This window comes from Arachis ipaensis, chromosome B10 (genome assembly GCF_000816755.2).
Source record: "Arachis ipaensis cultivar K30076 chromosome B10, Araip1.1, whole genome shotgun sequence".
NCBI classification, from domain to species: Eukaryota; Viridiplantae; Streptophyta; class Magnoliopsida; order Fabales; family Fabaceae; genus Arachis; species Arachis ipaensis.
Genome location: NC_029794.2, coordinates 77,802,784 through 77,828,828, shown reverse-complemented (window position 1 = coordinate 77,828,828; position 26,045 = coordinate 77,802,784). Strand labels below are relative to the sequence as shown.

Genomic DNA, 26,045 nt, shown 5'->3' with positions numbered 1-26,045 from the left:
AAAAATGATGGTCAACTTAGAGCTCTTTCTAGAGTTAAGAGTAAGAGAGAGTTGTGTAGTGGTTGGAAACATCATTCCAAGTTCATGATGGTTGCATCCTCAAAGTTGAATGACAATGGTTGGTGTAAAACCAAATGGCATGGGTCTAGGAGGTTGTTTGGAAGCTTCTTTGAGAATTCTAAGGTTATGCCTCCCGGATGGAATAATGATGACCAAATTAAGGACGGGTGTCAAAACAAAGTGTGGGATCCCGGATCGCACAAGGAGAATCAAATTTGGGAGCTCATGGTTTGTAAAGAACTCCATCAAAGCTTGAAGATATTAAAATTGAAGAATGGAGCTTATTGGAGACTCAAGCATTGGTAGATGTTCAAGGATAGCTTCAAGCACAAGCCACCTTGAGAGGAGCTCCCCATAAGTCCAACTTAAGGGCAATAAACAAAAGTGCTAGGTGGGAGACACCCCATCATGGTAAATTCTTTTCATTTTTTCCTTTTGTACATATTGGTAATTAGTTTAATTTCATGTTTTTTTGAGTTTGTTGAGTTTATTTGGCAGTTTGATATGTTAAATAAGGTTTTAGGGTGTTTGGGTAGCTGTTTGGAGGTTTGGAATGCTTGGTTTAGTGCAAGAACTTGGAAAAATTTTGAAAAATAGAGCACCAACCCGCACACCTGGCGCATACGCGCGCCTCAAGCATTTTTGATCATCCATGCGGATGCGCCATGTACGCGTACGCGTGGATGCAAAAAAATCCCATCCCCAGCCTAAAACCAGAGAGTTATGCCCAGTTTGTGCCTATTCTGTGCCTGCAACCCACGCGCAAGTGTACATGACGCGTACGCATCGGTCGCCATCTTCACATCCGCGCGTGCGTCCACCTGGCGCGTACTCGCCCTTCGGCCAACTGCGCATCGGCACGTAAGCATGCATGACACGTCCGCGCTGGTAAAAAAAAATTTCTTTTCTTCCATTTTCTTTTATTGCATTTGTCTATTTTCATTCATTGTTGAGAATGTCTTGGTTACTCTTGGTGCTTTGTGACTTGTTTGGCATTAATTGTAATATTTACTCTACACACAAGATTAGTGCTTTAGTCCTTCTTGACTCATGATCCCTTGTTTTTGTACCTCATCATCATTGAGTTAGGATGGGACCAAATGCTCTCGTGTTTATCACTAATCTTGTTTGTGTCAATTGTTAATTATGCTTGAAGCAACATGCTCTTCATGTCATGTACCTATGCTTTGACTTTTCTCTTGCATCAAATATTAATTGATATGCCCTTTGGCTATATTGTTTTCTCACTTACATGCGTAGCTAACATGTGGTGAGAACCTTACTCTTATTTGGCATTAGCCCCGCCTATTTTCTACTTGCTTTGATATCTTTGATGTAGGCTTAATTATCCTTCTTTCTCTTTCCTTTTAGGTTGGCCCCCAAGAAGGAAAAGATTGGAAAGGCTTCTAAATAGGGCAAAAAACAAGTTCACCCGCACAACCTTTTGAAGGAGCTCATCAATTGTAGTAACCCATCCACATTGCTCTTCTTTGCATACACCGAGGACGGTGCAAATTTCTAAGCGTGGGAAGATCGTCCGACTGATCTCCATGGGTAACAATCTCCTTTTTCAACACCAATTCTTAATTTTTGTCTTTGTTAGTTAGTTGTTGCATTGCATGATAGGTTGCATGTTAGTTATAATTTGTATATACTCTATCACTTCTTTTTATGTTAGGACCACTTGGTTAGGGTGATGACTTCTTTTCAAAGAAAAATTGTTTTTAGGGCACCCTACCAATTTGAAAAAAAATTTTGTGACAAACTTGCTTGAAGAATTTATTTTGGAACATGGTTTTTGAGCTAAGAACACAAGCATGTGAGTTTTGAGTCCAATTGTGTGGTTACATCTTATAACCACTTATTTTCATTCTTGTGTGTATTATTCTCTCTCTATGATTGTAATCTTTGATTTGTTTGATTCTTTATGTCCATTATTCCATGTATACATGCATTTATATGAGTGAGGCCATTATTTTATTTAGCTCACTTACCCAAATAGCCTACCTTTCATCAACTATTGTTAGCCAATCTTGAGCCTATTGAATCCTTTTTGTTCTTAATTATAGCACATCACTACCCCTAAGTGAAAAATAATAAATGTCCTTATTTTGGATCTTAGATTAGCTTAGGCTAGTGAGAGTGTGTATCATTTGGGTATGGGAAACTTGGGACATTGGTTGAGGTAAAAGTGTAATTTTTATTTTTATTGAAAATTTTGGGAATAGGGTACATACTCATGTATTAATTATGTTTAAACCATATGCATTGATACTCTTGTATATGCTTTATTACAAAAAGAAAAAAATTTACAAAATAAAGAAAAAATATATAAAAAGAAAAAAAATATAGAAAAAGAAAAAAAGAGAAAAAAAAGAAATAAAAAGGGGACAAAAATGCCCCAAAGTAAAGTTCAATAAAAATCAATGCATATGGAATGTTAATCAAAGAGAATGCATGAGTATGTGAAAAAGTGGGAATCATGGGTAGCTAGGTTGTGTATTAGAATTGTATAGGTTGTTACATGTGTTAGGTAAGAGCTTAGGCTAATCAAAGATACAAATTTCAAGCTCACTTGATCATACGCATCCTTACCTTTACTCTAGCCCCATTACAACCTATGAATAAGTCCTCATGATGAATGTATGTATGCATTGAATAATTGTTGATTGTTAGAAGCAAAACAAATCTTGGAAAGCATGATTAGAGGAGAATTGAGTGAATCAACCCTATACACTTGAGCGACTAGAGCGGATACACTTCCGTTGAGGGTTCAATGCTCAATTCCTTGTTCCCGGCTTTCATGAGCTTTTCTTCTCGCAAGTCTACTTGTACTTCATTTTGATATTTAAATTGGTAGGATTCATGAGTCATCATACTACTTAGCCCTACATGTGCATATGTGTTCTTGGAGATTGATTTGCTTTTGACCAAGTAGGTAGAATCATTTTGCATTTAGTTACATTCATATAGATAGGTGCATATAGTTTATTGAATAAATGTTCATACCCCTTTTCTTGTCCTTCTTTATTCTTAGCATGAGGACTTGCTTGGTTTAAGTGTGGGGAGATTTGATAAACCCCAATTTTGTGGTTTATCTTGTGCTTATTTTGGGGAATTTTATCACCTTTTTCTCACATTTATTCAATGAAATAGCATGGTTTTACAATTCTCCCTTGATTTGTGCTTAAATATGAAAACATGCTTTTTAGGCCCTAAAATTGGTGATTTTAATTCACTTTAATTCCATTCGATGCCTTGATATGTTTGTTGAGTGATTTCAGGTCCATAAGGCAAGTATTGGATGGAAGAAGTGAGGAGAAAAGCATGCAAAGCTGGAGAACTCATGAAGAAATGAAGGAACCGTAAAGATGTCAAGCTTGACCTCTTCGCACTCAATCGACCATAACTTGAGCTAAAGTGGTTCAAATGAGGCGGTTTTAGTTGCGTTGGAAAGCTAACATCCGGGGCTTCGAAATGATATAAAATTTGTCATATGTTGCTTCTTCTATAGGGGCGCGCACGTGCCATATACGCGTGCGCACCGATGCTGCTCTTGGCCCACTAAAGATGAAATCGCTGGGGGCGATTTCTGAAGCACTTTGGGCCCAACCCAACTCATTTCTGATGCTATTTCATGCAAAATTCAAGCTTGGGCAAGGGGGAGCAATTTTTTGTAGCATTAGCATCATGTAAGTTAGTTTCTAGAGAGAGAAGCTCCCTCTTCTCGCTAGAATTAGGTTAGGCTAATCCATCTTAGATCTAGGCATGATTTCTTGATTTCATTTTGTTTCCTTTCCAATTTCTTGTTTCTACTACTCTATTCTTCTTAGTTCTCTTGTCAATTTTACTTTTATGTCTCTTTTAAGTTTATGAATATTCATGTTGGATCTTGTTTACATTTGATGAAATTTAATGTTGATGTTTCTTTTATTGATGATTTGAGTTGTTGATTTACTTTTCTTGCAATTAGTAGTTGGTAGATTTTACTATTTCTTGTCATTTATTATACTTTCCTTTTATGCCTTCCAAGTGTTTGACAAAATGCTTGGTTGGATGTTAGAGAAGATTTTGATTATTTTTGGCTTGGAAAGAGTAATTAGGAAATCTTGAGTCATGAAAACCCAACTTATGTTGGTGATCTAGAGTTGTTAGCTAGTATGATTTCCATTGACTCTAATCTCTTGCTAATTCAATTAGTAGGTGATTAGGACTTTTGAATTGAGATTAGCTAGTCTTATTAGACTTTCTCCGAGTATGAGGATAACATGATATCTTCCTCCATCATTGGGGATGACGTAATAAGATGAATTCTTGTTTATCATTGTGATATGATTGATTAGTCTTATTTGACGTTCTCCCTATGTGAAGATAACATGATACCTTATTCCATTTGTTGGAGTTGACTAAATAGGGTGAATTAATCATTGTATGACTAGGATAGAAAGCCTATATTCTCAATCTTTGCCATGAATGTCTCTCTCTTTATTACTTGCTTTCTCTTATTTACTTGTCTTCTTTAAATACTTGCTTGATTCACTTTCCTTGTCATTTAATTTCTTGCCCCTTTTATAAACCAAACCCCCTTTGTTCCTTCATAGCCAATAATTGATCACTTCATTGCAATTCCTTGTGAGACGACACGGAGTCAAAATACTTTGGTTATAAATTCATTGGGGTTTGTACTTGTGAAAAAACCATATTTTAATTTGATGTGAGAGTTGTTTGTTGGTTTGGAGCTATGCTTACAACGAAGTAATTCCTTTCTTTAGGAAGAAAATCTAGACCGACTATAATTTTTGCTATCAAAGCCCGTATAGCATTATGTATTTTTAATTATTCTACTCTTCTACTCTAATGCCTGCTTTTCACCAAACCCTTCCTATATTTTATGAATTAATTATAATTGTCAATACAAACATGATTGTTGGTTTGTTACAAGTGATAATATATTTTAGCAATTAATTCTTGATCTATGCTACTCATGCCTTTGCCGGCATGCTAATAAACATCTTGCATCTAATTGCCTTCATATTTCTTGCTATATTTCCGTTGATGTCCTAATTTCATGAAGTCGCGACCATGTGTTAACAACATCCTTCTTTACCTTGGCATTGATTATCACTTATACCATCCTCTTCCTTGTTCTATCCCTTTGAATTGCATGCTTTCTTTTCTCCCTTTTCAGGCTGGCCCTCGCGAGGAAAAAGGAAAAGTTTCTAATTGGAGCAATAAACAAGTCTGCCACACAATCTTTGGAGAAAAAGCATTCGTTGGAGCCACCCATCCACTTGTACATCTCTGCATGCACCGAGGACGGTGCAATCTTTAAGTGTGGGGAGGTTGATACCGACTTCCCTGGATTAGTACTTCCTGACTCAACACCAATGTTTAACTTTTTTTTTGGTTAAATTAGTTGTTACATTTGCATGTTTGTTTGATTTTGTGCATATTTTACCACTTGGTTGAAGTAATATTTTCTTTTTCAAGAAACTTTTTATAGAATTTCACTAATTTGAATTAAACTTTTTGAAAAACTTGTTTGAAGAAATTTTAATTTGGAACATGGTTTTAGAGCTCGAACACACAAAACCAGTGAGATTTTGAGCCTACTTGATTGGTTGCATCTTATCAACTAATATTTTATTATTTTTTTTTTGTGTTGTTCTCTCTAAAATTGTGATCTTTGTCTTGCTTGATTCTATATTTCCATTGTTTAATGTATGCATGCACTCATGTTATTGAGGCCTTGTTTCACTAAGCTTACATACCCATATGGCCTTAACCTTTCATTATCCTTTGCAAACCAATTTGAGCCTATTTTACCCCTTTTATTCTTTACTTTAGCACATCATTAACTCTAAGCAGAAAACAATAATGTCCTTAATTTGAATTCTTGGTTAGCTTAGACTAGTGAGAGTGCTTATGATTTAAGTGTGGGGAAATTGGGTTTGGAAACATTTGGTTTGAGAATTGAGTATGTTAGAATTTTCTGAAAATGTGAAAGAATGTTGAGAATATGTTCATGCATTCAATACCTTAATCATATGCCTTGAGAAAGGCAAATGAAAGAAAAATTATGAAAAAAATGAAAAGAAAAGAAAAGAAAAAGAGGAAATAACAAAAAGGGGACAAAATGCCCCAAAGTAAATGTTGGTAGCAATGCATATGAGTTGTACTAAAGTTGGGATGCATGAATATGTGGTAAACATAGTTAATGGCTAGTTAGATTTTGCATTGTAATTACATGGATTGTCTTAAGTTAGGTGGAAAGTTTAGGTTAATTAAGGATTCAGATTTTAGTCCACTTGACCAAATACAATCCTACCTTGACCCTAACCCCATTACAACCCTTAAAAGACCTCTTGATATGTGTATCTGTGCATTAAATTCTTTGTTGATTGGTAGAAGAAGAGCAAGTCTTAGAAAGTAAGATTAGTAGAGAATTGAGAGAATCGAACCTTAAACACCTGAGCGGTTAGAGTGTATACACTTCCAGTGAGGGTTCCATGCTCGATTCCTTGTTCCCGGCTTTCATGAGCTTTCTTCTTACAAGTTTACTTGTCTTTTATTGTATAATTTGAATTAATGAAATATTATTTATGTTTGTCTTGAAGAGCTTATTTACTTTTAACCAAGTAGGTAGAAACATCTTAGCATGTAGTTGCATTCATATAGATAGGTTGCATTTCATATATTCTAGCATTCCTCTTAACTTTTTTATAGCTTCTATTGAGCTTAGCATGAGGACATGCTAATGTTTAAGTGTGGGGAGATTGATAAACCACTATTTTATAGTTTATTCTGTGCTTAATCTAGTGGATTTTATCCATTATTCTCACATTATTCATACAATTCGCATGTTTTATATTTTCCTTCCTAATTTTGTGCTATGATTGAAAACATGCTTCTTTGGCCTTATATTTGCTAATATTAATCCTCTCTTATTACCATTTGATGCTGTGTTATGTGTGTTAAGTGATTTCAAGGTTTATAGGGTAGGAATGGCTTAGAGGATGGAAAGGAAGCATGCAAAACTAGAAGGAATACAAGAAACTGAAAGAACTGCTAAAGCTATTCAGCCTGACCTCTTGGTACTAAATCGATCATAACTTGAGCTACAGAGGTCCAAATGTGGCGGTTCTAGTTGCGTTGGAAACCTAACATCCGGGGCTTCGCAACGATATTTAACTTGCCGTAGCTGCTCCGAAGATAGGTGACGCGCACGCGTGGATCACGCGCACGCGTGACCTGGAGAAAATTCAATCCACGCGTACGCGTGGACGACGCGTACGCATGACAGTGCCGCGTGCTATGTATCAGAAATCACTGGGGCCCAGAAAATACAGATTAGAGGCTATAAAGCGGGGGAATGCATCCATTCATTAAGGGAACATACATTCACATAATTTTAGGTTTTAGATGTAGTTTCTAGAGAGAGAGGCTCTCTCCTCTCTCTTAGGTTTTAGGATTTAGGATTTCTCTTAGGTTAGGTTTACTTCTTCTTCAATTCTAGGTTCAATGTTCCTTTAATTTAATTTCACTTCTACTTTTAATTGTTCTAGCTTTCTAGTTTATTTAATTCCTTATTTGATTACTTTATGTTGCTATTTGGTTTATGAATTCTCATGTTTAATTAGAATTTCTATTTAATACAATTTGAGGTATTTCAGATTTATGATTGCTTTATTCAAATTATGTTATTGATGCTTTCAATTTAATTTAGATTTCACTCCTTTTGGCTTTGGTTGAGTAATTGGTGACACTTGAGTTATCAAACTCCTTTGTTGATTAATATTTGATGTTTGCTAGTTGATTTGGATCCCTCTAAAGCTAGTATTTCCTTAGGAGTTGACTAGGAGTTGAGGAATCAAGTTGATTAGTCCACTTGACTTTCCTTTATTTGGTAAGGGTTAACTAAGTGGGAGCAACGGATAATTCTCATCACAATTGATAAGGATAACTAGGATAGGATTTCCAGTTCTCATACCTTGCTAAGAGTTTTTCTAGTTATTAATTTACTTTCCTGCTATTTAATTTCCCTGTTCAACCTTTCAAAAAACCCCAAAAAGATACAATCTCATAACCAATAATAATTACACCTCCCTGCAGTTCCTTGAGAGACGACCCGAGGTTTAAATACTTCGGTTTTAAATTTTATTGGGGTTACTTTAGTGACAAACAAGTTTTTGTAAGAAAGGATTCTTTGTTGGTTTAGAAACTATACTAGTAACAAGACTTTATTTGTGAATTTCTTTACCGACAGAAAAACCCGTTCGTCAGGGGCTGTGGATTATAACCTGCTCTCTTAAAATCTTGACCCCTTGGAGTAAAGTCCCTCCCTCGGTTCTGTTGAAAAGGTCCCCTATGACATCCTTTCTCTGCAGCCGCCTTTTTCATACACTCTTTAACAACCCTGATCTTATTCATCAACTCTGAGAAAGTTCTGATCTCCACTGGTCCCACTGAACTTAAGATATCACTCTGGAGCCCTCCTTCATACTTAATGAACTTCCATTCCTCGAAGTCTCTCGAAGCTCCGTGACACATGCGGGAAAATCTGAATAGCTCCTCAAATTTTTCTGTATACTTAGACACGGACATAGCACCCTGCTTCAGTTGCAGTAACTCAAGTTCCTTAGCCGTCCTGGCAGAATTTGGAAAGTACTTTTTATAAAATTTCACCTGGAAAGCATCCCAGGTGATAGGGTCATCCTCCTGCTGTAGGAAACCTCGGGCTCTCTGCCACCAATGCGATGCTTCCCCAGTGAGCAAATAGGTAGTGAATTCAACACATTGCTCTTCAGGTACCAATTGCGCTTGCAGTGCATGCTCCATAGCCTGAAACCAGGTATCGGCTTCAATCGGATTGGTGGCTCCCTTAAACTTAGGTGGATTAACCTTTAAGAAGGTTTCTAGTGTTATCGGGCCCTGAACTCCACTTCCGCCATTGCCATTATTGTTTATCTGTTGCCCAAGAGCCTCCGTAGTGGCCTGCATAGCCGCAGCCATATTCTCCAAAGCCGCAATAAAGTTTACCTGGTTATTCGGGTTGGTCTCCAATCCCTGAGTACTACTACGACCTCTCTTACGGCCTCGACCTCATACACGAGGCGCCATCTGGTTCCTATACACACTAAACAATCGATATTAAGTTGATCAGTCTCAATATCAGATGTCTAGTGCTTCAAAGTCCCAACTGCATGCTCATGAACGTTTATGCCAGTTATATCAGTTAGATGTCCTAATAGTACATAAACACACATACAGAGAATGCACAGAGGCACAGTCAGTCTGCCCCTCAGGCTCTACAGGAACGAACTACTCTGATACCATAATGTAACACCCTAATATTCAAATCCTTATGCTCGAGTCATAAGTCAATGATAATAAGGTTATACGAATCTCAAGGTGGATTTTTAATAAATAGTTTGTAAGTAACATTGAAAGGAGTATTAAATGAGAAGCCTTAAATGGAGTAAAAATAAAATCGCAAATTCGTAGCACTCATGTATTGACAACTAAAAGATAAGCGTGAAGTCGAAGGCGATATACTGATAAAATAATTAAGGAGAATAAGAGAAGCACAATATATAGACATATAACATAAGTAAATAGCCACTAGTCGTGACCCACAAAGTTTAGGCCGGCTACGGTACAGTATAACAGTAGTTGACAACAGTGTCTCCTAATCTCTTCCAAAAGAAACATAAAAACCTCTATAGGCAAGTTCAAAAGAGTTCAATACATAATATAGGCATTTCAAAATAAAGGTGGAGAGATTCTAAACAAAATATAAAGTGGAGAATATAAAGATCTTCGCCATCTCTCAGATGAACCACAGCTCACTTCTGAGGACTTGGACCTGTATCTGAAAAACAAGAGTGGTGCATGAAATTACAATCACACTTTTTGTAAATCCGCACAACTAACCAGCAAGTGCACTGGGTCATCCATGTAATACCTTACATGAGTAAGGGTCGATCCCACGGAGATTGTTGGCTTGAAGCAAGCTATGGTTATCTTGTAACTCTTAGTCAGGATATCAATAATTCTCAGATTTAATTGTAAAAAGTAAAAGAACATAAAATAAATGCTTGTTATGCAGTAATGGAGAACAGGTTGAGGTTTTGGAGATGCTCTATCTTCTGAATCTCTACTTTCCTACTGCCTTCTTCTTCATACACGCAAAGCTCCTTCCATGGCAAGCTGTATGTTGGTGGATCACCGTTGTCAATGGCTACTGTCACTACGCCCAGCACTCATGAGTTTGAAGCTCGTCATAGTCATCCCTTCCCAGATCCTACTCGGAATATCACAGACAAGGTTTAGACTTTCCAAATCTCAGGAATGGCCGCCAATTGATTCTAGCTTATACCACGAAGACTCTGATCTGAATCAGGAGGCTAAGAGATAAGCACTTAATCTAAGGTAGAACAGAGGTGGTTGTCAGGCACGCGTTCATAGGTTGAGAATGGTGATGAGTGTCATGGATCATCACATTCATCAAGTTGAAGTACGAGTGAATATCTTAGAATAGAGACAAGCGTGATAGAATGGAAAACAGTAGTAATTGCATTAATTCATCAAAACACAGCAGAGCTCCTCACCCCCAACCATGAGGTTTAGAGACTCATGCCATAGAAGATACAATATGAAATGTGTAGAGTGTCATGAGGTACAAGATGAATCACTAAAAGTAGTTTTTATAATAAACTAGTGACCTAGGGTTACAGAAAATGAGTAAGCTAGAACAGTTAGTGTAAAAATCCACTTCCTGGGCCCACTTGGTGTGTGCTTGGGCTGAGCATTGAAGCTTTCACGTGTAGAGACCTTTCTTGGAGTTAAACGTCAGCGTTTGTGCCAGTTTGGGCGTTTAACTCCAGCTTTCATGCCAGTTCTGGCGTTTTGACGCCAGAATTTCTATGCTGACTTGGAACGCCGGTTTGGGCCATCAAATCTCGGGAAAAGTATGGACTATTATATATTGCTGGAAAGCCCAGGATGTCTACTTTCCAACGCAATTGAGAGTGCGCCAATTGAACTTCTGTGGCTCCAGAAAATCCACTTCGAGTGCAGGGAGGTCAGAATCCAACAGCATCTACAGTCCTTTTTCAGCCTCTGTATTAGATTTTTGCTCAGATCCCTCAATTTTAGCCAAAAAATACCTGAAATCACGGAAAAATACACAAACTCATAGTAAAGTCCAAAATATGATTTTTATTTAAAAACTAATAAAAATATAATAAAAACTAACTAAAACATACTAAAAAACTACCTAAAAACAATGCCAAAAAGCGTATAAATTATCCGCTCATCACAACACCAAACTTAAATTGTTGCTTGTCCCCAAGAAACTAAAAACAAAGTAGGATAAAAAGAATAGAATATACAATGAATTCCAAAAATATCTATGAAGATCAGTCTTAATTAGATGAGCGGGGCTATTAGCTTTTCGCTTCTGAACAGTTTTGGCATCTCACTTTATCCTTTGAAGTTTAGAATGATTGGCATCTATAGAAACTTAGAATTCAAATAGTGTTATTGATTCTCCTAGTTCATTATGTTGTTTCTTGAACACAGCTACTTTATGAGTCTTGGCCGTGACTCTAAGCATTTTGTTTTCCAGTATTACCACCGGATACATAAATGCCACAGACACATAACTGGGTGAACCTTTTCAGATTGTGACTTAGCTTTGCTAGAGTCCCCAATTAGAGGTTTCCAGAGCTCTTAAGCACACTCTTTTTGCTTTGGACCACGACTTTAACCACTCAGTCTCAAGTTTTCACTTGACACCTTCACGCCACAAGCACATGGTTAGGGACAGCTTGGTTTAGCTGCTTAGGCCAGGATTTTATTCCTGTAGGCCCTCCTATCTACTGATGCTCAAAGCCTTGGATCCTTTTTATTTTACCCTTGCCTTTTGGTTTAAAGGGCTATTGGGTTTTTCTGCTTGCTTTTTCTTTTTCTCTCTTTTTCTCTTTTTTTTTCGCATATATTTTTTTTATTCACTGCTTTTTCTTGCTTCAAGAATCATTTTTATTATTTTTCAGATCATCAATAACATTTCTCCTTTTTCATTATTATTTCTAGAGCCAACATTTTTAACATTCATAAACAACAATATCAAAAATATGCACTGTTCAAACATTTATTCAGAAAAACAAAAAGTATTGCCACCAAATCAAAATAATTAATCTGTTTTAAAATTCAAAATTCATGTACTTCTTTTTCTTCTTGCAATTAAAAATATTTTTCATTTAAGAAAGGTGATGGATTCATAGGACATTCATAACTTTAAGACATAAACCTTAAATTTTATTAATCATGGAATGAAAATAAGACTCAAAAATAAATATAAGATCAAACCAATAATAATAGAAGACAGAAAATTAATAACAGAAAAATAAATGACTCTTAAAATAGATTCCTAATAATAAAGGTTATCACAGAGTTAGGACTCAACAACCTTGATTTTGAGCAGTGGATGTTCCTTCAATCTGGGTGGTGTTCGGTCCTTCAAGGGAGAGCTTCTGGCGCTTCAGCTCCTGTAGCTCACGCCCCCTGTTTCTCCTGTTCCTTAAGCAACTTGTAGAGCATGCAGTTTTGATTCTACTATTCTTCCTTAAGTTGATCCACATCTTCTTGCAGCTTGGTAACAGATGCTTCTAGGCGAGTCCAGTAGTCAATTTCAGGGATTTCTAGGAGGAACTCCTGCGCCCTCCTCTTGATGGAGTTGTCTTGCACTTGTTGTCCTTCCATTGACTTTTTGGTGATTGGATGTTCGATTGGGATGAATTCATCTACTTCCATCCTCACCCCAGCATCTTTACATAGCAGAGAAATTAAGATTGGGTATACCAATTTGGCTTTAGTGAAGTTTTTGTTTGCAATTGTGTAGATCTCACAAGAAATCAAATGATGAATCTCCACTTCTTTTTCCAGCATAATACAATGAATCATCACCGCTCTTTTGACAGTGACCTCAGAGCGGTTGCTTGTGGGCAGTATGGAACGCCCAATGAAGTCCAACTAGCCTCTTACGACTGGTTTGAGATCTCCTCTCTTGAGTTGGATTGGGACACCTTTTGAATTGGTTATCCACTTAGTTCCAGGGAGGCATATGTCCTCTAGAACTTGGTCCAACCCCTTATCTTCTCTCACCATTCTCCTATTAAAGGATTCTGGATCATCTTGTAGTTGAGGCAGTTTGAAGACCCTCTTATTTTATCCAGATGGAAGTAAATAATCCTTCCTCTGACCATGGTTCTGTTGGTATGAAAGGCGGTTCCAGTTATTCTCTGCTTATCTGTCAGCCACAGATTTGAATAAAATTCCTGAACCATGTTTCTTCCAACCCTTGTTTCAGGATTAGCTAGAATTTCCCATCCTCTATTTCGAATTTGCTCTTGGATCTTCGAATATTCGTGTTCTTTCAGATCGAATTTAACTTCCGGGATCACTGATCTTAGACCCATTATCTTATGGTAATGGTCTGTAGGTTCTTTGGTGAAGAACCTCTCTTAATTCCAAAGACTCTTTGGAGTATTCTCTTTCTTGCCTCTTGAATTGGTTTGTTTTCCCTTAGGAGCCATGATCTTGATGAGTCTTAGCTCAGTGATCACGTAAAAACACACCAAACTTAGAGGTTTGCTTGCCCTCAAGCAAAAGAAAGGAAAGAGGAGAGAGAGGAGGAGAGGCAAATTCGAATGGTAGAGAGGAGGGGATGGCCGAATGTGTATTTATAAGTGGAGAGGAGGGATTTCAAAAATTTTGAGAAAGATATGACATAAATATATGATTGGTGGAAGAAAATAGAACCATGATATGAAAAGATGAGATTTTAAATGGAAAAGATATAAAGAGGTGAAATCTGAAAATTTGTTTATGCAGAAAATTATGAGTCAAAACATGAAAATTTGAAAAATTTTGAAGTGGAAAACAAAATCCTCTCCCCCTGTCTTTTTGGCGTTAAACACCCAGAATGGGATCCATTCTGGCGTTTAACGCCCATAAGTTGGCCATTTTGGGCGTTAAACGCCAGAAATCCTTTGTTACTGGGCATTTTTCTGAACGCTCAGGATGCTGCAATTCTGGCGTTTAATGCCCAAAATGGTACCTTTACTGGCGTTAAACGCCCAGAATGGTATCCATTTTGGCGTTTAACGCCCAAAATGCTCCTTACTGGCGTTTAATGCCCAAAACGCCCAGAATGAATCCTTCTGTAACTCTATAAATTCCTTCAATTTTAATGATTAATCTTTGAAAAAAAATTATATCAAACTTCTACAAGTATTAATTAAAACAAATAACTTGCTAATGGTTGGGTTTCCTCCCAGCAAACACTTCTTTATTGTCTTTAGCTAGACCTTGACTGAGCTTTATTTAAGCCTCAGTTTTGAGCATTCTTGCTCAAAATTGCTTTCAAGATAATGTTTGATTCTCTGTCCATTAACAATGAACTTTTTGTCAGAGTCAATATCCTGAAGCTCAATATATCCATATGGTGACACACTTGTAATCACATATGGTTCCCTCCACCGGGATTTCAATTTCCCGGGGAATAGTCTGAGCCTAGAGTTAAATAGAAGAACCTTCTGTCCGGGTTTAAAGACTCTAGATGACAGTATCATATCATGCCACTTTTTTGCTTTCTCCTTATAAATTTTCGCATTTTCAAAAGCATTGAGTCTGAATTCCTCTAGCTCATTCAGCTGGAGCAATCTTTTCTCTCCAGCTAACTTAGCATCCAAGTTTAGGAACCTGGTTGCCCAGTAGGCTTTATGTTCCAGTTCCACGGGCAGATGACAGGCCTTGCCATACACAAGCTGGTATGGAGAGGTTCCTATAGGAGTCTTGAATGCTGTTCTGTATGCCCACAGAGCATCATCCAAGCCTTTTGCCCAATCCTTTCTACGGGCAATTACAGTCCGTTCCAGGATTCTTTTTAGTTCTCTATTAGAGACTTCAGCCTGCCCATTTGTCTGTGGGTGATATGGAGTTGCTACTTTGTGGCTAATTCCATGTCAGACCATAGCAGAGTATAGCTGTTTATTGCAGAAATGAGTGCCTCTGTCACTGATTAGTACTCTGGGGATGCCAAATCTGCTGAAGATATATTTCTAGAGGAATTTCAGTACGGTCTTAGTATCATTAGTGGGTGTGGCAATTGCTTCTACCCATTTAGATACATAGTCTACTGCCACTAGAATATAAGTATTTGAATATGATAGTGGGAAGGGACCCATGAATTAAATACCCCATACATCAAACAACTCAATCTCTAAGATCCCTTGTTGAGGCATGGCATAACCATGAGGCAAGTTTCCAGCTCTTTGGCAACTGTCACAGTTACGCACAAACTCTCGGGCATCTCTATAGAGAGTAGGCCAGTAGAAGCCACATTGGAGGACCTTAGTAGCTGTTCGCTCACCTCCAAAATGTCTGCCATACTGTGATCCATGGCAGTGCCATAGGATCTTCTGTGCCTCTTCTCTGGGTACGCATCTGCGGATCATTCCGTCTACACATCTCTTAATGAGATATGGTTCATCCCATAAGTAGTACTTTGCATCAGAAATTAGTTTTTTCATTTGCGCTCTGCTGTACTCCTTGGGTATGAACCTCACAGCTTTATAATTCGCAATGTCTGCAAACCATGGTGCTTCCTGAATGGCAAAGAGTTGCTCATCCGGAAAGGTTTCAGAGATCTCAGTAGGAGGGAGGGACGCCCCTGCTACTGGTTCTATACGGGACAGGTGATCAGCTACCTGGTTCTCTGTCCCTTTTCTGTCTCTTATTTCTATAGCAAACTCTTGTAGAAGTAACACCCATCTTATGAGCCTGGGTTTTGAATCCTGCTTTGTGAGTAGGTATTTAAGAGCAGTATGGTCAGTATACACAATCACTTTTGAACCTACTAAATAGGATCTAAACTTGTCAATGGCATAAACCACTGCAAGTAACTCTTTTTCTGTGGTTGTGTAATTCTTCTATGCATCATTTAAAATACGGCTAGCATAGTAAATGACGTGTAGAAGCTTGTTATGCCTCTGTCCCAATACTGCACCAATGGCATGGTCACTGGCATCACACATTAGTTCGAATAGTAATGTCCAGTCTGGTGCAGAGATGACTGGTGCTATGACCAGCTTAGCTTTCAGGGTCTCAAATGCCTGCAGACACTCTGTGTCAAACACAAATGGTGTGTCAGCACCTAGCAGATTGCTCAGAGGTTTTGCAATTTTCGAAAAATCCTTTATAAACCTCCTGTAGAATCCTGCATGTTCCAGAAAGCTTCTGATTGCCTTTACATTGGCAGGTGGTGGTAATTTTTCAATTACCTCTACCTTAGCTTGATCCACCTCTATTCCTTTGTTTGAAATTTTATGCCCAAGGACAATTCCTTCAGTCACCATAAAGTGACATTTTTCCCAGTTTAAAACTAGGTTGGTCTCTTAGCATCTTTTTAGAACAAGTGCTAAATGGTCAAGACAGGAGCTGAATAAGTCTCCAAATACTGAAAAGGCATCCATGAAGACTTCCAGAAATTTCTCTACCATATCAAAAAAGATAGAGAGCATGCACCTTTGAAAGGTTGCAGGTGCATTGCATAGACCAGAGGGCATCCTTCTGTAGGCAAATACTCCAGAAGGACATGTGAATGTTGTTTTCTCTTGGTCCTGAGGATCTACTGCAATTTGGTTGTAACCTGAATAGCCATCCAAAAAGCAATAATAATCATGACCTTCTAGTCTTTCTAGCATCTGGTCTATAAATGGTAAAGGAAAATGATCCTTTCTAGTGGCTGTATTGAGCCTTCTGTAGTCAATACACATATGCCACCCTGTAACTGTTCTTGTGGGAACCAGTTCATTCTTTTCATTGTGAACCACTGTCATGCCTCCCTTTTTGGGTACAACTTGGACAGGGCTTACCCAGGGGCTATCAGAAATAGGATAAATAATCCCAGCCTCTAGTAACTTAGTGACCTCTTTTTGCACCACCTCCTTCATGGCTGGATTTAGCCGCCTCTGTGGTTGAACCACTGGCTTAGCATCATCCTCCAATAGGATCTTGTGCATGTATCTTGCTGGGCTAATGCCTTTAAGATCACTTTTGGACCACCCAAGAGCTGTCTTGTGTGTCCTTAGCACTTGAATTAGTGCTTTCTCTTCCTGTGGATTTAAAGAAGAGCTTATGATCACTGGAAAAGTGTCACCTTCTCCCAAAAATACATATTTCAGGGATGGTGGTAGTGGTTTGAGCTCGGGTTTATGAGGCTTATTTTCTTCCTGAGGAATTTTCAGAGGTTCTTTTATTTCCTCTGATTCCTCCAGATCAGGCTGAACATCTTTAAAGATGTCCTCTAGCTCTGATTTGAGACTTTCAGTCATATTGATCTCTTCCACCAAAGAGTCAATAATATCAGTGCTCATGCAGTTATTTGATGTGTCTGGATGCTGCATAGCTTTGACAGCATTTAACTTGAACTCATCCTCATTGACTCTTAGGGTCACTTCCCGTTTTTGTACATCAATAAGAGTTCGTCCAGTTGCTAGGAAAGGTCTTCCTAGAATGAGAGTTGCACTCTTGTGCTCTTCCATTTCCAGCACTACAAAGTCAGTGGGAAAGGCAAATGGCCCAACCTTGATGATCATGTCCTCAATTATGCCTGATGGATATTTAATGGAGCCATCAGCAAGTTGAAGACATATCCGGGTTGGTTTGACTTCTTCAGTCAAGCCAAGCTTTCTGATAGTGGATGCAGGTATTAGGTTGATACTTGCTCCAAGGTCACATAGAGCTGTTTTGGTGCAAGCACCCTCTAATGTGCATGGTATCATAAAGCTTCCTGGATCTTGAAGCTTCTCTGGTAAGCTTTTCAGAATGACTGCACTGCATTCTTCAGTGAGAAACACTTTTTCAGTTTCTCTCCAATCCTTCTTATGACTTAAGATCTCTTTTATGAACTTAGCATAAGAGGATATTTGCTCAAGTGCCTCTGCAAATAGGATCTTTATCTCAAGAGTCCTGAGATAGTCTGCAAAGCGGGCAAATTGTTTATCCTGTTCCGCTTGGCGAAGTTTCTGAGGATAAGGCATCTTGGCTTTATATTCTTCAACCTTAGTTGCTGCAGGTTTATTCCCTACAGAGGTGGTTGGAGAAGCCTTCTTAGAGGGGTTACTATCAGCACTTGCAGGTGTCTGATCCCTCATTGGCGTTTGAACACCAGGATTGGGTGCTGGATGGGCGTTTAATGCCAGCTTCCCACCCTTTTCTAGTGTTTGAACGATAGAACTGGGCAAGGAATGGGCGTTCAATGCCAACTTTTCTCCCTTTTCTGGCGTTTGAACGCCAGAAGCGGGCATCCACTGGGCGTTTGACGCTAATCTTTCACCCTTTTTTGGCGTTTGAACGCCAGAATTATTCCTCTCTGGGCTCTTGCTGTCCTCAGAGGGATTTTGGGCAGTGTTTTGGTCATCCTCTGTCAGTTGTTCCTTTCTTGGCTTTCTACTACTTTGAGTTGATTTATTCAATGTCTTCCCGTTCCTTAGTTGAATGGCTTGGCATTCTTCTGTTATCTGTTTAGATAGCTGCTGTCTTGTCTGATTTATTTGTGCTTCTATATTCTTGTTAGCATTTTTAGTGTCTTGGAGCATCTCTTTAAATTCTGCTATTTGTTTTGTCATAAGGAGTAATTGCTGATTAAGTTCAACAATCTGTTCTTGAGGATTAGGATCAGTAGTTACTGTCCTAGCCTCTTCTTTTACAGAGGACTCACTGCTTGAGTACAGATGCTGATTTCTAGCAACCATATCTATGAGTTCTTGAGCTTTTTCAATCGTCTTTCTCATGTGTATAGATCTACCAGCTGAGTGATCTAGAGACATTTGAGCTCTTTCTATAAGCCCATAGTAGAAGATGTCTAATTGTACCCACTCTGAAAACATTTCAGAGGGATATTTCCTTAGCATCCCTCTGTACCTCTCCCAGGCATTATAAAGGGATTCATGATCCTCTTGTTTAAAGCCTTGGATGTCCAACCTTAGCTGTGTCATCCTTTTTGGAGGGTAAAATTGATTCAGGAATTTGTTTGTTAACAGTCTCCATGTTTTTATGCTTGCTATGGGTTGGTTATTTAACCACCTCTTAGCTTGATCTTTTATAGCAAATGGAAACAGTAATAATATGTAGACATCCTGATCCACTTCTTTATCACGTACTATGTCAGCAATTTGTAAGAACTGTGCCAGAAACTCAGTAGTTCTTCCTGTGGAAGATCGGAATACTGGCAATGTTGCTGCACCATGATAATGAGCTGAGGATTTAGCTCAAAACTGCTTGCTTTAATGGGAGGTATACAGATGCTACTCCCATATGCAACTGTAATGGGGTTAGCATATGATCCTAGAGTCCTTCTAGACTGTTCATTTCCACTTATGTCCATGATGGAGAAAAGAGAATTGATATGAATTACAATTAAATTATATTTTTAATTTTTAATTTTATTTAATTAAAAGTAACCGAAAATAAAACAAAATAAATGGAAGATAAAATAAAACTTTCGAAAATTAGAAGAAAATAAAATAAAAGCAAATTGAAAACTAAATTAATTAATTAATTAAAAAGATTTTGAAAAGAAATGCTTAGTTGATTTCGAAATATGAAAGAGAAAATTAGTTAGGTGAATTTTTTGAAAAAGAATTTGAAATTAGTAATCAAAAAGATATGATTGAAAATTATTTAAAAAAAAAGATATGATTGAGAGGATATGATTGCAATAAAAAAAAGATATGATTGAAAAGATATGATTGAAGAAATTAAAAAGATTTGATTTTTGAAAAAGATTTGAAAAGATCAATTTTTGAAATTAGAATTTTGACTTGACTAAAAAAAATTATATGATTTTGAAAATCTTTGACTAATTTAATGCAAAATTTCGAAATTTATGAGTAAAATAAGGAAAAGATATTTTTTGATTTTTTAATTTTAATGAGGAAAGAGAAAAACAACAAAATGACACTAAACTTAGAAATTTTAGATCAAAACAAAGAGAACAAACAAGAAAACTTTGAATGTCAAGATGAACACCAAGAACAAATTTTTGAAAAATTTTTAAGTAAATAAAAGCACAAGGGGCACCAAACTTAAAATTTTTTAAAGATCAAGAAAGAACTAAGAACATGCAAATTCGAAAAATTTGAAAGAAAATAAAAGCATGCAATTGACACCAAACTTAAAATATGAAACTAAACTCAAATAAAAGACTCAAATTTAGTGACTCTAAACCAACAAAAATAAATTATTCCTAATCTAAGCAACAAAATAAACCGTCAGTTGTCCAAACTCGAACAATCTCCGGCAACGGCGCCAAAAACTTAGTGCACGAAATTACAATCACACTTTTTGTAAATCCACACAACTAACCAGCAAGTGCACTGGGTCGTCCAAGTAATACCTTACGTGAGTAAGGGTCGATCCCACGGAGATTGTCAGCTTGAAGCAAGCTATGGTTATCTTGTAACTCTTAGTCAGGATATCAATAATTCTCAGATTTAATCGTAAAAAGTAAAAGAACATGAAATAAATACTTGTTATGCAGTAATGGAGAACAGGTTGAGGTTTTGGAGATGCTCTGTCTTCTGAATCTCTGCTTTGCTACTGCCTTCTTCTTCACACACGCAAGGCTCCTTCCATGGCAAGCTGTATGTTGGTAGATCACCGTTGTCAATGGCTACCATCTGTCCTCTCAGTGAAAATGGTCTAAATGCACTGTCACCGCACGGCTAATCATCTGTCGGTTCTCACTCATGCTGGAATAGGATCCATTGATCCTTTTGCGTCTGTCGCTATGCCCAGCATTCATGAGTTTGAAGCTCGTCATAGTCATCCCTTCCCAGATCCTACTCGGAATACCACAGACAAGGTTTAGACTTTCCGGATCTCAGGAATAGCCGCCAATTGATTTTAGCTTATACCACGAAGACTCTGATCTGAATCAGGAGGCTAAGAGATAAGCACTCATTCTAAGGTAGAACGGAGGTGGTTGTCAGGCACGCGTTCATAGGTTGAGAATGGTGATGAGTGTCACGAATCATCACATTCATCAAGTTGAAGTACGAGTGAATATCTTAGAATAGAGACAAGCATGATAGAATGGAAAATAGTAGTAATTGCATTAATTCATCAAAACACAGCAGAGCTCCTCACCCCCAACCATGGGGTTTAGAGACTATGCCGTAGAAGATACAATATGAAACGTGTAGAGTGTCATGGGGTACAAGATGAATCACTAAAAGTAGTTTTTATAATAAACTAGTGACCTAGGGTTACAGAAAATGAGTAAGCTAGAACAGTTAGTGTAAAAATCCACTTCCTGGGCCCACTTGGTGTGTGCTTGGGCTGAGCATTGAAGCTTTCACGTGTAGAGACTTTTCTTGGAGTTAAACGCCAGCTTTTGTGCCAGTTTGGGCGTTTAACTCCAGCTTTCATGCCAGTTCTGGCGTTTCGACGCCAGAATTTCTATGCTGACTTGGAACGCCAGTTTGGGCCATCAAATCTCGGGAAAAGTATGGACTATTATATATTGCTGGAAATCCCAGGATGTCTACTTTCCAACGCAATTGAGAGCATGCCAATTGGGCTTCTGTAGCTCAAGAAAATCTACTTCGAGTGCAAGGAGATTAGAATCCAACAGCATCTACAGTCCTTTTTCAGCCTCTGAATTAGATTTTTGCTCAGGTCCCTCAATTTCAGCTAGAAAATATCTGAAATCACAGAAAAACACACAAATTCATAGTAAAGTCCAGAAATGTGATTTTTATTTAAAAACTAGTAAAAATATAATAAAAACTAACTAAAACATACTAAAAACTACCTAAAAACAATGCCAAAAAGCGTATAAATTATCCGCTCATCAAAGAGATATATACGGAATGAGAACCCCTGACCCATGGGTTCCCAGTACGGTAATAGTACCAAATAAATACAATACATTGTAATAAAACCTCGCTAAGCATCCTAAACTTCCTTTCACCAAATATTCATCCTATGTTCTCACTAATCCATAGATAGGCAACTGTCATAAGGAAATGCTTCCTCTTTCTCATGCTTCTCAACTCTCTAACTCTCCAACAAACCAGAATCAGAGTCATAAAAAAAACTGTCCCCAGCTATTCTGTCTCAGCCATTTGATATCAATAATTCATATCCTCACCTGGAGCAAGTGAAATCACTCCACTGCGTCTACCCAGGGAGCTCAAATTACCTCATTTTCTACCTGGAGCAGTGAAATCATTTCACTGCGTCTACCCAGGGAACTCAAATTTCCTCATTCAAAAAATCATCATTTTAAATTAATCACATCATTACTCCATCTCAACAAGAACAACCCTCAGCGTCAACCGACACTAGTATGAGGGACCTCTCAGTTGTACAAACACAAGCAATACAGACAAGTAATACACAATTAAGGTACAAGTAAAGTAAGTACCATTTAATCATGTAACATAGCGTATATATACAATTTAGCAATCCAAAACAAATAGGCAAACCCAAACAAGTCAAACATATGCAAATGATGATTGCCTGCCCTATGGCTGACGATATCATCTGTCGGTTATCAAGCTAAGCCAACATGTCCGGTAGCTAACCCGGGCACAGTCTCTCTGTTGCGCCTTATTACCATTAGAGGGTATCTTGCCCTGTCACCATTAGAGGGTATCTATGCCCTGTCACCATTAGAGGGTATCTGTGCCCTGTCACCATTAGAGGGTATCTGTGCCCTGTCACCATTAGAGGGTATCTGTGCCCTGTCATCATTATAGGGTATCTGTGCCCTATCACCATTAGAGGGTATCTGTGCCTTATCACCATTAGAGGGTATCGGTTCCCTGTCACCCTTACAACCAGAGAGAAAGCACAAGCATACTCACATTCAACATTTTCCATTATTATTCATTTACCACATTCATTCGTAATCACCCTTCATTATTACCAATTCTCAAACAATGACCCAGAGCAAGCGGGACGAACCACGACCATTGCTACTACCCAAGTATCACAAATACATATTCATTCATAATCACTCTTCATTATTACCAATTTTCAAACAATGACCTGGAGCAAGCAGGACGAACCACGACCCTTGCTACTACTCAGGTATCACAAATACATATTCATTCAAAACTCTATAATTAAACTCATTTATCATAATTCTCCTTTTTCATCTCATGCCCAGAGCAAGTGGACAACGCCACTGCCTACTACCCGGGGTCACACATGACATTCATTATCAAACCATCATTTCCACACTTCCTCAATCATAATTCATTACTCCAAGACTTTCTTGATCAACAAGTTATCACATTTCCTAGCCTCTTCTCATTACTAGGCATACTATACAAATTTAGGACTTAAAGGATGAAAATGGAAGCTTAGAAGTCTGAAATTCGACTTTAAAAACTCAAAAATCAATTTTTGCTGAAAACGGGGTCACACGTGCGCGTCGCCCACGCGCACGTGTCGCCCACGTGCACGCGTGATAAGCAGAAAAAAGCGGGGCACGCGTAGGCGTCATCCATGCCCACACGTGGGAAGTAGAGAGGAAGGGTGACGCATGCGCGTCAGCCACGCGTGCGCGTCAGCCACGCGTGCGCGTCAGCCACGCGTGCGCGTCAGCCACGCGTGCGCGTGGACGCATTTTGTGCTCCTCGCACAAAACTGGCACGCTACCATCACAACTCTCGGGAATTTATAACACGCACCTGCATCAATATAGCGACGCGTACGCGTCGGCCAAGCGCACGCGTGAGAGAGTAAAAATCATGAGTGACACGTGCGCATCAGCCATGCGTGCGCGTCGGAGTACGTTTTCTTAAAAATTTTACTAAGTCTGAAAAAGCTGCAGAATTTCATTTTTAACCTCAAATTTCTGCCACACATAACTTCTTCTACAAAATCTCATTTTTAACAATTTTGAAACCGTTTGAAAGATCGTTGAATAAACTTTCATAAGAATCCAGTTTTGATGAATTCCTAACTTCGAGGATTGAGTTATGGACCGCTGAAGTTGGTCAAAAATTAGTTTTTACCCAGAAACAGAAATTACCAATTTTTCCAATGTTCACAAGCCAATTTCATTTTCTCCCATCCAAATGACCACAACCCAACCACAAAATTACATTCAACAAACACCAAAACTACCTCATCTATATAATTCAATTCAACTTCGTCACCTTCCACTCCCAAATTCCTAATTTCTTATTCTTCCACACTCCTCCCATTTATTCACACACTCAACATTCAATATCCATTCGATCTCATATGAAATCATACAATACACACATCACTTACCTTCCTAACCTCTTTCCTGCCCCCAGCCCAAGATTCACGGCCTCCGGCCCAATTTTACAATTTAAATGCATATTCCACAAATCAATATTCAGTTTCTAATTCATCAAATTCTCAACACAACAAACATACAAATTCACACAATTCTCAACCCAATCATTAATTTACATTACCTATCAACTATACATATTAGTACTAACCATTTACACAATCCAAACTTAATCCTAAGGGCATCTAGCCTAGGAATTCTCATCACACCACACAGTACTTTAATGAAACTTAAACCGTACCTCTTGGAGCAAAACCAATTGAGCCTCTTCTTTGGGAGTCTCGACCAACCTTAGCTCCAAGCCTCACTAAAGCTCCACCAGCAAAACTAGGGGTGTGCAAAAAAACTGGTTTCACTAAACTGAATTGAAACTGAACTGAAACTGTTTTAAAGAAACCAGTTTTTTTAAATAAAAAACTGAACTGAAACCATAGTTTTTATGAAAACTAGTTTATTAAAAACCAGTTTTTATGGTTCAGTTTAGTTTTAAACCAAATTAAAACTGGTTTTATTTAAACTCTAAAATTAGTTTTTACATACTCTTTCTCTCTCTCCTCTCCCTCCTTTCTCTCTCTCCCTCCCTTCTCTCTTCCTCTTTCTCTCTCTCTCTCTCTCTCTCTCTCCTTTTTTTCCTTTTCTCTCTTTCTCTCTCCTATTTCTCTCTCCCTCTTCCCTTATTTCTCTCTCCTCTTCTCTCTCTTTCTTCGCCCTCATCTCTCTCTTTCTCCTCTTTCTTTCCTTCCCTTCCTTTCTCTCTTTTTTCTCTTTCTCTCCCAAACTTCTCTCACTCTATATCCCTCTCTCTCTCTTTCTCTCTTCTCTCTCTTTCTCTCTTCTCTCTCTCTTTCTCTATTCTCTCTCTCTCTTTCTCCCTTCTCTCTTCCTCTTTCTCTCTCTCTCTCTCTTTCTTTCTCTCTCTCTCTCTTCTCCCCCTCTTCTCTTTCTCTCTCAACCTTCTCTCTCTCTTATTTTGGAGAAAAGAGGGGGAGAGAGAGAAGAGGGATATAGAGTGAGAGAAGGTTGAGAGAGAAAGAGAAAAGAGAGAAAGGAAAGGAAGGAAAGAAAGAGAAGAAAGAGAGAGAGGAGGGCGAAGAAAGAGAGAAAAGAGGAGAGAGAAATAAGGGAAGGGGAGAGAGAAATAGGAGAGAGAAAGAGAGAAAAGGAAAAAAAGGAGAGAGAGAGAGAAAGGAGGGAGAGTAGAGAGAGAAAGAAAATGGGAGAGGAAAAAGAGGGAGAGAGAGAAACAAAATGGGAGAGAGAGAAAAGAGGAAGAGAGAGAGAAACAAAATGGGAGAGAGAGAGAGAAGGGGGAAGGGAGGGAGAGCAAGGGAGAGGGGAGAAAAAGAAAAGACATGGAGAGAGAGCGAGAGAAAAAAGAGAGAGAGAGAGAGAGGAGGGTAAGAAAGAGGAGAAGGAGAGAGAGAGAGGAAGAAAGAGGGGGAGAGAGAGAGGAGGGAAAGGAGAGGGAGAAAAAAAAGGGGAGAGTGAGGAAAAGGAGGGAGAGAGAGAGAGAGAAATAGAAGAAGAAGAAGAAGAAGAAGAAGAAGAAGAAGAAGAAGAAGAAGAAGAAGAAGAAAAA

General features: G+C 38.3%; 1 protein-coding gene across 1 annotated transcript in view; it reads right to left on the bottom strand.

Annotated features, from left to right (window-relative positions):
* The window catches only part of LOC107620705, a 20,229-nt gene continuing 2,500 nt past the window's right edge, over positions 8,317 to 26,045 (bottom strand). Inside the window, exons 2-3 of the mRNA XM_016322832.1 lie at positions 9,100 to 9,187; positions 8,317 to 9,001 (exon numbers count right to left, since the gene is read on the bottom strand). Coding sequence (XP_016178318.1) covers positions 8,317 to 9,001; positions 9,100 to 9,187 — 773 coding nt within the window. The remainder of the gene's footprint in view (positions 9,002 to 9,099; positions 9,188 to 26,045) is intronic.